The sequence below is a fragment of the Micromesistius poutassou genome (assembly GCF_964030765.1).
Source record: "Micromesistius poutassou genome assembly, chromosome: 13".
NCBI lineage: Eukaryota > Metazoa > Chordata > Actinopteri > Gadiformes > Gadidae > Micromesistius > Micromesistius poutassou.
In genome coordinates this window covers 4,623,291-4,636,182 of record NC_140283.1, presented here as the reverse complement: position 1 = coordinate 4,636,182, position 12,892 = coordinate 4,623,291, and the positions used below count along the sequence as shown (strand labels likewise).

General features: G+C 44.7%; 1 protein-coding gene across 2 annotated transcripts; it reads left to right on the top strand.

Annotated features, from left to right (window-relative positions):
• The first annotated feature begins 2,097 nt into the window (after nt 1-2,097).
• On the top strand, nt 2,098-12,208 carry rgma (repulsive guidance molecule BMP co-receptor a). Of its 2 annotated transcripts, none has more exons than XM_084476941.1 (4): nt 2,098-2,215; nt 4,496-4,611; nt 6,705-7,237; nt 9,247-12,208. In XM_084476941.1, exons 1-4 carry the CDS (start codon nt 2,202-2,204, stop codon nt 9,949-9,951), a joined length of 1,368 nt encoding a protein of 455 aa, XP_084333067.1. In that variant the 5' UTR covers nt 2,098-2,201; the 3' UTR covers nt 9,952-12,208. The 2 variants fall into 2 exon arrangements, with proteins under 2 accessions (XP_084333067.1, XP_084333068.1); XM_084476942.1 differs by lacking the exon at nt 2,098-2,215 and adding an exon at nt 4,288-4,355.
• The last annotated feature ends 684 nt before the right edge of the window (nt 12,209-12,892 follow it).

Genomic DNA, 12,892 nt, shown 5'->3' with positions numbered 1-12,892 from the left:
CAAAATGCTTATTGCATATTGAAATAGACAATTGACATTATCCATCAGAACAGATCATGCGTATATAATAATCAGATTATTCTCTGTTCTCCATAAGACCTGAAGTGTGATCACCATTTTACATTTTGCTCTTACAATGGCAGAGCGTAATGGGTGAAAGATGACATAAGGTCATCCACAGAATTACCAAAGATTTACATCTGCTTTAATGTGAACATAAAATTATGAATATAATCAAGGTCAGAACAAATAAAGCTCTCTCTTTAAGACTGGGTCTGAGGAAAATGATTTTGAAGTCATGGTTCCGTGTTCTCGAGTTCCCTTCAGTTCAAATCGTTTCTTGTACCGTTTAGTTATGAATTCACAAATCACGGCTTCTTCTTTGGAATATATCAATGAATCATGCATTCAGCCATTCCACAACAATGAGCGAGTCGTCTCACCGTGCTGCGTTCAGGAACGCTCTGCTCTCATGCTTCCTTCATCCCGGTCCATTTCCCTTGCAAATTCTCCCCTAATGAGATTTATCGATTCAGAATTTAAGGATAAGGGGACTTTAAAAAAGCAACTCGGAAAAGAAATGGACAATTGGAGTCAGAGCAATAATAATGGCTACCTCCACCTACCACCTAACCGCCTACAGCCCCCCAAACTAGCCACACACGCATGTTAACTTAATGGAATGCTAGCCCGTTAACTTAACCATAGGCGGCTATGGTTGAAGCTAAGCCATACACACACACACACACACACACACACACACACACACACACACAAACCACACGCAAACACACACACACACACACACACAAAAACACCCCCCCCCCCCCCTCCCGCCGGCACCCACACACACACACACACAACCATACACACACATGCACACACAGATAGAGACACACAAACACACACAGAAACATGCACACCACACCCTCACACGCGCACACACACACACACACACACACACACACACACACACACACACACACCCATCCGGCACCTCAGAGGATTTTCCCACCAGGGTGCCAGGCCCCCTGGGGAATCTGTGACATCAATGCAAAGATATTCTGTAACTAAATGACCATTTGTGAACGCCTGCCAGCTGGTATTGTATTATTTTAGTTTTTTTATGTATCAAATATATTTTTCCCCTTCTCTTGCATTTGACAATTAATCGAACAGCGCTGCAGATAAGCTATCAACATGCCAGCGTCTCTAATGGTAGTTGATGAGCCCATGAGGCAGAATGTCTTGGTTTTGATTGAAATTGTGGATCAACAGTTTGAATGGTCTATAAATTGGCTGTGTGTTTTCTGTTGTTCCCAGCGTTATTTAGGCTATATGGGCAGATCTCGTGGGTGAGGGGGGATTTTACTGCAGCTGATACTAACAGGTGCAGCATCTCGGAGGGCTGCTGGGTCGTGTGTACCCCTCCCTCTTAATAAAATAGGTTATCCGATAATCCTTCTGATCAGAAATGTGATTGATCGCTCTTTTTTTTATAACAACCAATTCAGGGGACTAGGTTAAGTGCACATAAACAACGCCTTTCAGCTAGGATGGAAATACCATCACATTAACCAAGGCAAAAAAAACTTTAAACGACTCCCAATTTGCCTATTATTTATTTTTCTTTTTTTTCAGGAGTGGTAGACCAAACATGAAGATAGCTTGCAGTCATATTCGACGCGCGGTTTTTTCTGACATTTAAATCTTCGTCCTGCAGGAAGATGTGTGATTCCGACGGCGTCATGCGGAGCCAATCATTGTCTCTTTCACACTCTCTCTAACCATTTCACAACAGCCAGACGAGGAACAGGGCCAGTGTGATCGTCGGCTGTTCCGCTCCGTGCCCTGAGGGATATATTCCTCGTCCTCGATCATCCCCAGGATTCGCACAGGAATAGAAATGCGTGGATAACCCCGATGTAAGGAAATACCACTGTTTGGTTCTGTTTGCGTCTCGGATTGTCTGTAGAGTCCAACTTATTTTGGGTAGTTTAATGGCTGCAAGGACTCCCCCCGTGCAGAAGTGTAGCCTACATGTGAACGCACATCAGCGGAGTGCGCGGTAGACGCCTGCAGTGGGGTTCACCGTATACTCATTTATTTATTTTGCGTTACGGGAAAAGAATGACAGTGGTTTACTGTGGCTTGCTGTGATCCGCGAGTGTTTGGGAAGACAGTTCTGGTCCGAGGAGCCCATGCAGCCGCAAAGGTTCGTCCCTTCACTCCTATTTATCCAATAGACAATGCTTTGGTGGTTTTTAAAACCACACACATGCTTTCTTTGCGACAATTACATTTTACAAATTGCACATTTTGAATTGGCCTACAGGTCATGTATGTCATCAGAATTAAATGATTGATAACCTAAATCTTCTTGGATCGATCCTTGCCCCTTTTGTGATCTGGTATATGTGGTTCTCCTTGAGAGGAGCTATGGCTGTGCTTCAAAGTGAAACATTAAAAGGCTGTTAGGTAACCAAGTCATGTATGTAGGCCTATAAGTTATTTAAGTTGGTATTTGGAATACATATGGGGGAAAGACGTGTGTGCGTAAACGTATGGCCTGTTTTAGTTTGAAATGAGAGTTTGTGCAGTGAGAGACTGAACCCCAGCGGGTCTGTCAGGCTGATCCACCTTGGAGACTGCTCGCATACCAGCCTCCATTAGGTTTACACACACTTGTCCCCATATAGTGCACACATGACAGCTTTAGACTCATATCAAATCTCAATCCCGGGTGTTCGGGCTGCTTGATGCCATGTGCTGTGCGCTCACGGCTGAGATTGTAGGAGGTTTATATCAGGCGCCATCTGTTGGAAATGAGGATAATATGCTAGGGTCCCATAATAAATCCGAGTTTGTCATGTTTGGATACATGATAGAAGCTATGGCCCTGGAAAGTCACATGCCCTCTTGCATGTATTTTCAAGACGTATAAGCTATATCAGGCCAAGTAAAAATACATCTGCATACAAAATATGTACAAGATGTGTTGCATCATTATTATCCTCGTTGCCAGCATCGATAACTGTACTCTATGAATTGTCGATTGTCGAAGAATTCAACAAACGCACCACTTTCCCATATTGGGCCATAACTTAAAGCTGGGTATTGTTTTCAAATTTACATAACACATTTTTATTCGATTTTATAAAAAACAAATATTTTGGAGGGCTGTTTTAAATAGTGTGTGTGTGAGTTTATTACAATATAATGTCCCTTTACGCAGAATTGAAGCATGTGAATGTTCATTTGAATGCATGTGGCCGACATGACACATGACGGGGGCAACAGGTGACACCAGGCCGGCCACTTGGCCTGTTTCCATAAGCAGTCACTCCTATAGACCAGGCCTGTAGGTCTGCCAACACTCATTCTACCACATGCACGCTAAGGGCATCGGTCCCCATGCATTTGGTGGGATCATCTTGTGAGGAAATGTTTGATTTGTCCTCATTCATACATTATTTAGGTTATAGATCTTAAATAACGTTGGTTTCCCCGCATCGTTCCGGTCGCTCTTGAGAATGTTTAAACTTCCAAGATGAAAGGAACATAACTTTACTCATGCCTATAAAGTGTATTCATATTTTAATATAAATGGGTGCATTGCAAGCTTACTGTGGACCTAACCAACCAACCTACAAATAGCAAGTGTTGACTGAAATGGTGTTGGGAATGTCTGCGTAGGCATTGATGTGGAAAACATAAAGAATTCAATCTGAAACAATAATCAATAATTCTACATTGGCTGGTGTGTGATGAACTGATTGCACTATGTGGATGGATCGATGAGCTCGGCTTTGGCAGTATAATCCAGATAGGCTATCTGAACATAAGGGCGCTCCGTTGTGATTTACTTTTATTATTATTATTATTATTATTATTATTATTATTATTATCATCATCATGATTATGATGATAGTTATACACAGCCCTATTTTTGTAAAGCGTGTATGCTGCTGCGGTTTAATGACGCGTGAGGAGAAAGTGTCTATTATCAGGGATTTGCACCGCAAATTGCACGGTTATTACAGCGTGACATGTGATGTTGCTTACATCTGGCACTGAGGGTAAACACCTTGTTGTGTGGCTCCCGACTAGTCCTCGCTGGGTTGAAGAAAGCCTGCTCGTCGAGATGTAATTTGAAACTGAGAAGGGGGTTTTAAGTCTGGAACGGCGCTCTGTGATTGGTTCCCTGCCGCGGAGGGGCACAGGGCTACACACACATCACCTTCTGAAGGACCATCGATTCCCGGTTTGTCGTCGTCTTTCAAAGGACTCGAATTCGATTGCAAAGACACAGAACGACTTTCAAAGTGGGCAAACATCGCGATATTTAATTAAAGGTAGCGAGGACATGCCATGCGTAAAGCGGCGCGCTGCTGCAGAACCAACCACTGGACTGCTGCGTTTTTTCGCCAAAAGAAGCTAAGTTAACAACCTCGCTTTAACTTTGTGTGTTCTTCCTTCGTCTTGGTGTGACCAGGGAGAGGAGTGAAGTCCGACCCCGAGCTGGATGGATGGTTATGGGGAAGAGAGCAAGGCTGTCGGCGCTTGAAGTGTGCAACATCCTCATCGCGATCCTCTCCCTGTTCCCCGTGGGTGAGTCTCAGAGTGGAGGTCGAGGTTCGAGTCCTTTAGATTGAAACGGAGTGTGTGTGTGAGAGTGTGTGTTGCGAGTTATGAGTTTGTGCCCACAGAAGTCAGCGTTTAACCAGTTGTATATCAGACCCAATTCTCTTGTTGTAACATTATCATTTAGAAATACATTACTGTAACTATTCTACTAATAAGCATCAGAAGGCTCTATTTAGTCTACGGTTTTTTTAAATAACGATGTTCTATGGATTCATAAATCAACGGATGTTCTTGAGCAGCCACCTAAATGTTTTGTGGCTGGAGGGATTGAATACACGATGCCCTCACACAATCGTTCTGTTAACAGGGGAATTATGGTGACCTTTTCCTAAATTTCACCATCATAACATTATTATTCACGTGGAAGAAAAGCTTGCAATCTGGCATGCCTTGGAAAATCGCAACGTCTTTAGGCTATGCAGTTTCAGCAAGGTATTTCAGGAGATAAGGACTACCTGTTAAAATGTCATTAGGTAGACCTAATCTTTTGATAATGGTTACTGTCTACAGTCCTGTCCAACTGAATTCCTTTCACCTATCTCAGTAGTGTGAGAACACTAGGTTTGGGTTGTGTTGTGTTTGGTAGTGTATTTATGACCATATCTGGGCCCTAGGGCCTAAGGTATTGGACCAATTGCCATTATTGGGGAGGTGCTGTTTAAATGACTGGCTCTCTGTTTTTAAGTGTTAAATTATATGTTGCACCTCATAAATGTATGTGTTCATTAGTCCTAATCACTGGTCAAATGGGTGTCTTCTGAACGGGTCACCATTGTCTTTGTGCTGTGCTCTATAAAATGTTTGCCTCGGTATGGTAGTCTGCCTACCACTGGGATCCGGTTCATTCCAGTCCTATGTATCATTGAATCCTGCATAGAAAGATCAAATAAGGTATAGGGATTATTATTTTTATTTCATGATGTTACCAGTTTACCCGGAATACTCATACATCTCTGTCACATTTATTTCATATTTAAATTGTTAATACATTTACATATACATGTACAGGATAAATGTATAATATATATATATATATATAATATTTAACATTTCCAAATCAATCTAAAAGTGAATAGACCTTTATTATTTATTTTTCTTGAGTTTGTATTACATAATCCCAAATGGAGGTGTGTTTCATTTGGTAGTCTGCCGATGGTGTAATATCCGCCTTACCCCCTAACTTCCGTGCAAACTCTTCTGGACATGCAATCCAGTAGAGACCTGATGTATTGATATTATATTTCAAAAAATTATATATCAATCTAGCTTACTACAATGTGCCATTATGGCAAGTGGCTCTTGCCAGTACTAAGCCTATGCGTACAGTAACGTCATGACATTACAACAAAGTTCAACACACTCATCAAGTCATTTTTTTGTATAATTGTGGTGCGCCAATGGTGGTGTAGACCAAGACTCAGATGATCAGTTACTACACAACGTCATCAAGCTATCTCTTTTGTTATTGTTTTGATGGAGAGTCCCCTAGCAGCATACATTACGTAGTGTAGCTTTAATCACTACAGCGGCAACACCATTCAACATGGTTCTCCATTTAGGTCTTTCTTTAATCTTGTGTTCGCTACTATCACACGTCACACACACACACACACACACACACACACACACACACACACACACACACACACACACACACACACGATGCTATGCATCGTATAAACACATTTTGTTTAAGTGGTTTAACTGGTGATAAAAAAGGAAAAAAAACTCTCTGGCTCTATACCTGTGTATACACATTTGGTTTTGATCTAGTTTGGGATATTATGCAATTATTTCATGAAACCAAATAACACTCTAGAGTGAAAATTGTATTGAAATGGATTGAAAGTTGGAATTGGACGGCAATAACAGTGTTTCAGACAACTCGTATTAACGGTTCTGTAACGGAACGGTAAACATGTTTCCGTTCTCGTACCCTCTCATATCAATGTTGATCTTTGGTTCTCGTTCCTTCACCCAGTGACCCTTCACCTTGGTTCTAGTCTCTAACGTTTCCTGTCGTCTCCCCCCCCCCCCCCCACCACACACACACACAGCCAGCCTGCAGTGCAAGATCCTCAAGTGCAACTCCGACTTCTGGGCCTCCACCTCCAACTCGGCCCGGGAGGAGGAGTTCTGCACGGCGCTGCGGGCGTACAACGGCTGCGTGCGGCGGACCGCCCGCACCTGCCGCGGCGACCTGGCCTACCACTCGGCGCAGCACGGCATCGAGGACCTCATGAGCCAGCACAACTGCTCCAAGGAGGGCCCCACCGCGTCGCCGCCCCGCCCCCGCACGCCCGCCGCGCCCCAGCCTCCCCAGCCGCCCCAGCCGCTGGCGCCGGACAGCCAGGAGCGCTCCGACGGGCCCGAGGTGTGCCACTACGAGCGCAGCGTCCCGCGCCACGCCTCCCAGCACAACTACACCCACTGCGGCTTCTTCGGGGACCCCCACCTGCGCACCTTCGGCGATGAGTTCCAGACCTGCCGGGTGGAGGGTGCCTGGCCGCTCATCCACAACAAGTTCCTGTCGGTGCAGGTTACCAACTCGCCCGTGGTGCCCGGGGGCCTGGCCACAGCCACCAGCAAGGTAGAGGAGGGGGGCCCCCGCACTCTGCTCTGTCAGACCCTCGCTGCTGATCTCCACCGCGCATAGAGCCGAGGCTGTTTCAATGTTGACTAAGAAGGAATTGGTGCTGCAGAACTGTGTCACAGCTAAATGTGCTGCCCCCAACATTGTACTTTTTTTCAGATGTTGTGCGGATCAGTTTGTGTGGATGGTTAGACAGGGAGGAATTAGCCCTGGCGAAGTTGAAAGGGTTTGTGTTTGGATTGGTTCCATACTAGAAACAGGCGCTGTACCAGAAAACAGCATTGATCTTAAGAAGGCTTTGTAAATGATATGGTTGTGCTGTTACAGCAGATATGCATTAGTTGTGTGAGAGTGCTTTTGTTTTGGTCAAATTCCATATTGTTCATGGCATTCCTAACCATGCAAGGACGTATATCATTTGATATGTATTTATTAAGTATAACAAGTATATCTGTTTTATGGTCCATTATAATCGACTTAAAACTTAATACTGTGGGAAATAGCCTTTCAGTAAAACCTCTGAACATGAAGACTTGTAGGAATGTGGAGTAAACAATGAACGTACTGGTCCACAGTTGTCCACAGTAATGTGGTGGACAAATTGGAATAAGATGGTTTTGGAAGCTTTGCTAATGTTTAGTTGTTTTGACCATATTGTAACATTGGAAGTTCAGGTTTATATGAAAGTACTTTGTCCGTAATCACATGTTGGAGAAAGTAAGCTATAATTAACTATAATCAAGGTCTTAATGAAGCCCTATTTGGCATTCACAATATTTTGCCTGATCCAAGTAATGATATTTAGGGTTTGTTATTCTTGGAACTAAATGAGACCACTTTGCACGGTCTTTGTTTAGGAAAAAGGCAGCATATAATGGCACCTGTGCAAACAAGCCTTTCTTCTGTAATGTGTGTACTATCAGAGTCGTTACCACTCCTTACACAGTAAATCTAAAACTTTGACGTTTACCCCAACCATCACTTAGATTGTGGCTTTCCCAAACCACATTGGTTTCTATGAAATGGATCTAGATTAGTATATATATATCATACAACATCCCACTGACAGCGTTGTCTGTCAGGTGAATAAAGACCTGGTGCAGGGGGCACTGCTGTGTGGCTGAATAGAAAAGGCATTCTGTTGCTCTGCTGGCCCTCCTCAGCAGGCCGCCATCCTGTATCGCCACTCTGACAGCCGCACAAGTGGATGGGTGTGCAGGTAGAAAGCCAGGCACATAGAGGCAGTGACCAGTCCATTTTAATTAGCCAGAGAGTACTTTCCCCCTGTCCTGGCCCGGCGCCACTCCCTGGAGCCGCGTTCTGGGGTTCACAAGCAGGTTTTTCAGCGCTATGAATGGATCGTCTTTGTGTCTGCGAACTGAGGCCTGATTTAACATGGCTGAGATTCATGTTTTTTGCGGGCGTTTACCTTGGCCTCCCCCATGTTGAGCCGGGGGTGAAACGTGACACTTGAGTGGGGTGGTGGGGTAGTTAGCGCAAACATGTTCTCAATGCAACAGTACAAAGAGCTCCCTAACTCATGTGTAAGAGAAGCCACTATAGCCTCCAGGCGTCTTATCTGAATGACTCGATGAGAGAGGTTTACATTCTTTCCTGAATATGTCTATTCTTTGCTAGTCATTGATTAGCAATGCTATTCCAAATGTGTGTTCTTTGGCGTTTGGCCCCGAAACGATACCCGTTGACATTTCTAGGAATATTGAAAGGCCCTTATGAGGAGGAAGTTTTTCCTGGAAGACAGACTTTACTGCGTTCTGTCCAAGAGTTTGACTCTGTTGGTGCGTGGGGATCTATTGCTGCTATGTATCATCGGTTTTTCCACTCTGCATGACATAATTCATATCTTGTGCTGGGGACGAGTCAAAACTCAGCTGCAATCGTAAATAGCTAACTCAACTTCAGACCTTTTGACAGGGCCCTTTTCATTCTGCCTCCTTGCACTCATGCACTGTGCTTCCTCCTCCCTCGTCTCCTCCCCTCTGTAGCTGACCATCATCTTCAAGAACTTCCAGGAGTGTGTGGACCAGAAGATGTACAAGGCCGAGACGGACGAGCTGCCCGCCGCCTTCGCCGACGGCTCCAAGAACGGCGGCGACCGCCACGGCGCCAACACGCTGCGGGTGGTGGAGAGGGTCCCGGGGCAGCACGTGGAGATCCAGGCGCGCTACATCGGCACCACCATCGTGGTGCGGCAGGTGGGCCGCTACTTGACTTTCGCCGTGCGCATGCCGGACGAGGTGGTCCACTCGGTGGAGGAGGGCGACGACCAGGACCTGTACCTCTGTCTGCACGGCTGCCCCGCCAACCAGCTCATTGACTTCAGGACGTTCAGGGCCCGCGCCACGGAGACCCAGGGCAAAGCCCGGGTCCGCGGCGGCACTGCGCCGCACGGCTTCACCTACCAGGCGGCCAAGGCCCGGTGCAAAGAGCGCCTCCCCGTGGAGGACCTCTACTTCCAGTCCTGCGTGTTCGACCTGCTCTCCTCGGGCGACATCAACTTCACCATGGCGGCCTACTACGCCTTCGAGGACGTGAAGATGCTCCACTCCAACAGCAAGAGATACCACCTGTTTGAGAAGGACCCGTTTGTGGGGAACAAGTCTCCGGCGGGGTGGCACTGGTTGCAGCTGGTCCTCGTCCACTGTCTGACTGTCTATCTGTGGATGGAGTGCTGCTCGGCCCAGCTCTAGTCCCCCTCCTCCCCCCCCCCCCCCCCCCTCCCCCTCCCACTGCCCGCGTCGGCTCTGCCAGGGGGGTTTAAAGGAGTACCATCACTGTATTGTAGCTGTAGTGTGAGCTCCGGTTGTGTGACTGGTGACTAGCCAGCCTCAGCACTCATCCCCGAGTTACATGTCGTCCTCATAAGATGTTTTCTGTCTTGGATTATTGTGGTGTCGACCTCAGCTCCGCGCTCCTCATCATCACATGCTTTTTAAGCTGGTTTACGGCACCGCTATCTGTTGAAAGGTGGTGGAGGGTGTGGGTAAAGAGAGCCCAGAGTCCTGGATCTCCAGCCCAGATTAAACCCGGCCTCTTCGCTAGGGGGGGGCGTGCTCATGGGAAGCCGGACCAGATGATCTTCTGCAGAAAGAGGAGTTTGTTGATCCTTCTCCGCTTATCCCCTGATTGGTGCCCGGCCAGCGAAGCTCTCAGGGCTCGTATTGCTCAGCTCAAAGACCTGAGAAGGCCTTTTGTTAACCTATGGCCAGGAGCAGCTCTCTGTTTGATGAGTTTCCAGCTTCCAAAAGCCAGAGCTTTTTGTAGTAAGCGCTGGGCCGACAGGATGCCAGAGCAGTGTCTCCAGTGGTCTGCTTCAGTGATTAATGGTACATAAAGTGTGCGTTTGTGTGAGAGTGTGTGTGTGTGTGTGTGTGTGTGTGTGTGTGTGTGTGTGTGTGTGGGCACGCGCGCATGTGTGTGGTGTGTGAGAGAAATCTAGAATTAATATTTGCCAATATCTGTTAACTATGTTTTGTTTAATGTGTGTATGCCATGTTGGTTATGTATTAATTTCGGACATGAACAAACCTCCTTAAGGAGATATATTTCATATATCTTTCAATTGCACGCAGAGAGAAAGATCAATCAGAGAAGACTCAATATGCCAAGTAGAAAGAGATGGACACTGCTTCCATGGCCAAGTCCTCTCCAGTCAACTTTTGAAGCCCTTTATGACGTTACGCATTTGAGGCTTTTTTCACTTCATAGGTAATAATGAATGTACTTGGGTAAATGTACAGAAAACCCCGAAAATAAATGTGCAATGGATGCAAGAAGTTACTTTATTTCACCTAATAATCTATTGGATTATCATTTACATTGCATATCTCTTTCCTAACTGCCATTTGTCTGCAGCAGAGGCCATCTAAGTTGTATTTATAAGCATTCACGCATCATTCAAGCACCATTTAGAAACTAATAATGTGCTGTTTCTCGTATTCAAACCAGCCATTTGATAGATGAAATAAATCCACTTTTCTATGATTCAAAAAGTAAGTTGGGCTACTGTCTGGCATTCAACTGCGGCTCGGATTGTTGCGTTACAGTAAGCAGTGGCCGTAACCTCTAATCACCTACTCATTTCAGACAGATTTAGTTCTGAGCATTGGTTGTCTTCTGATGAAATGGTGGTCAGAGATAGACCAACAAGCTGTTACTGACCGTGACTGTGTTGCACATCCGGCACAATAGCTTCGGCCGACTTGATGCTGGCAGATGGCGGATGGCTTTAGGCAGTGTCTAAATGTAAGGCTCTTGGTCCTCGTTTCACTAGTACAGTTGGATTTGATGGTAATGCATTCTTACACTGAAGTACACAGCAGGTGTGACTACTGCTTTCTCTATGTGGATTAGTGCGGTTTGACAAAAAAAGAACACCCACAAAAAAAAAACGGAAACACAAACCAGTTGATTGTAATGTTGAATTTTGCGTTCATAGATGTAGTTTGTATTGTGAGTTTATTGTAAATGGTTCTATGTGTGTAATGTGACAGTGTATATACGTTTTGAAAATTGTTATCAAGTTTGAGTTGTGTTTTAATGGTTGTGTTGAATTTATCACTACAGTCGTGTATTTTTAAATGAACATTTTGTATAATGTGAACATTTTGTTTCAAAAGGGATTTTGCAAAAACATGAACACTACAAAACCAATATTAAGTGGTAACATAAGTAACACGCAACTATTCACTTTAAATAGTATAACAAAATTTAACGTTTAATCGCTCGTCTGCAATTACATGCAACAAGTTGAACATAAGCTATCCTTAATGCAGGCCACTTATTTAAAAAGGGAAAGGTGGAATGTCTTTTGAGGTGTTCATGTTTTTGAGTTAAAAGCACTTTAAGTTTACCATTTCATTTAGCTCTTGTTCTGTTTGAACTTCATTGTGAATAGTCTGTCAGACTGTATATGGCAAAAGTTACACATTCAAAAGAAAATAGTCAAAAGAGGCCATAAAGATCAAAATGTTTAGATGTAAAACTAAAGTAGTGCCTCAGTGGCTATTGTTTATAATGTAAATTATTTATTGAATTAAATAAAACGTGTTGTTAAAGATTTGTCCTGGTTGCATGTGTTATTTTTCAGGATTTGCTGAAGTCAAGATCCACTGCACATACACAATGTTATACTGCCCCCTGCTGTTGTACTAAAGCAATCTTTAAAATGTAGTTATTTTATCAGCAAGTACCGTAAGTAGTATTGCCAGGGCCTGCTCTAGCCATACTGGTGCCCTGGGCGAGGTTAGGATCTGGCACCCCCCATGCCCAGGGGCCTAGGTCGTTTTATTGTTATCAGGGACTGGGCCTCAATGGGCGTCCAACATAGTGCAACAAATTTGGGGTAGAGAGTGAGGTGTAGAGAGAGAGGGGTAGATAGTGGGCGTAGAGATAGAGTGAGATGTGATACACTCTGACACATTCTAGTAATTTCACAATATGTTGCTGCTGTGGGATCAAAAGTGAGGTTTTTGTGAAAACGAATATATAAGCAGTAAGTGAACCCTACGGAAGGATGATTGAGGAGGATTAGCGCCATATGTGATTTTTTGTGTTGAGTGCTGAGTTTAAGTCAGAATTCTGAAATTTAAATCCGTTTTCTGAAAATGAAGTCAGAATTCTGACTTTAAT

What these genes read in the sequence shown, in the direction of transcription:
- rgma (XM_084476941.1), top strand. An exon ending in CCTCTCCCTGTTCCCCGTGG is followed by an intron (nt 4,612 to 6,704) that starts GTGAGTCTCAGA and finishes ACACACACACAG; the next exon opens with CCAGCCTGCAGTGCAAGATC. An exon ending in TGGCCACAGCCACCAGCAAG is followed by an intron (nt 7,238 to 9,246) that starts GTAGAGGAGGGG and finishes TCCCCTCTGTAG; the next exon opens with CTGACCATCATCTTCAAGAA.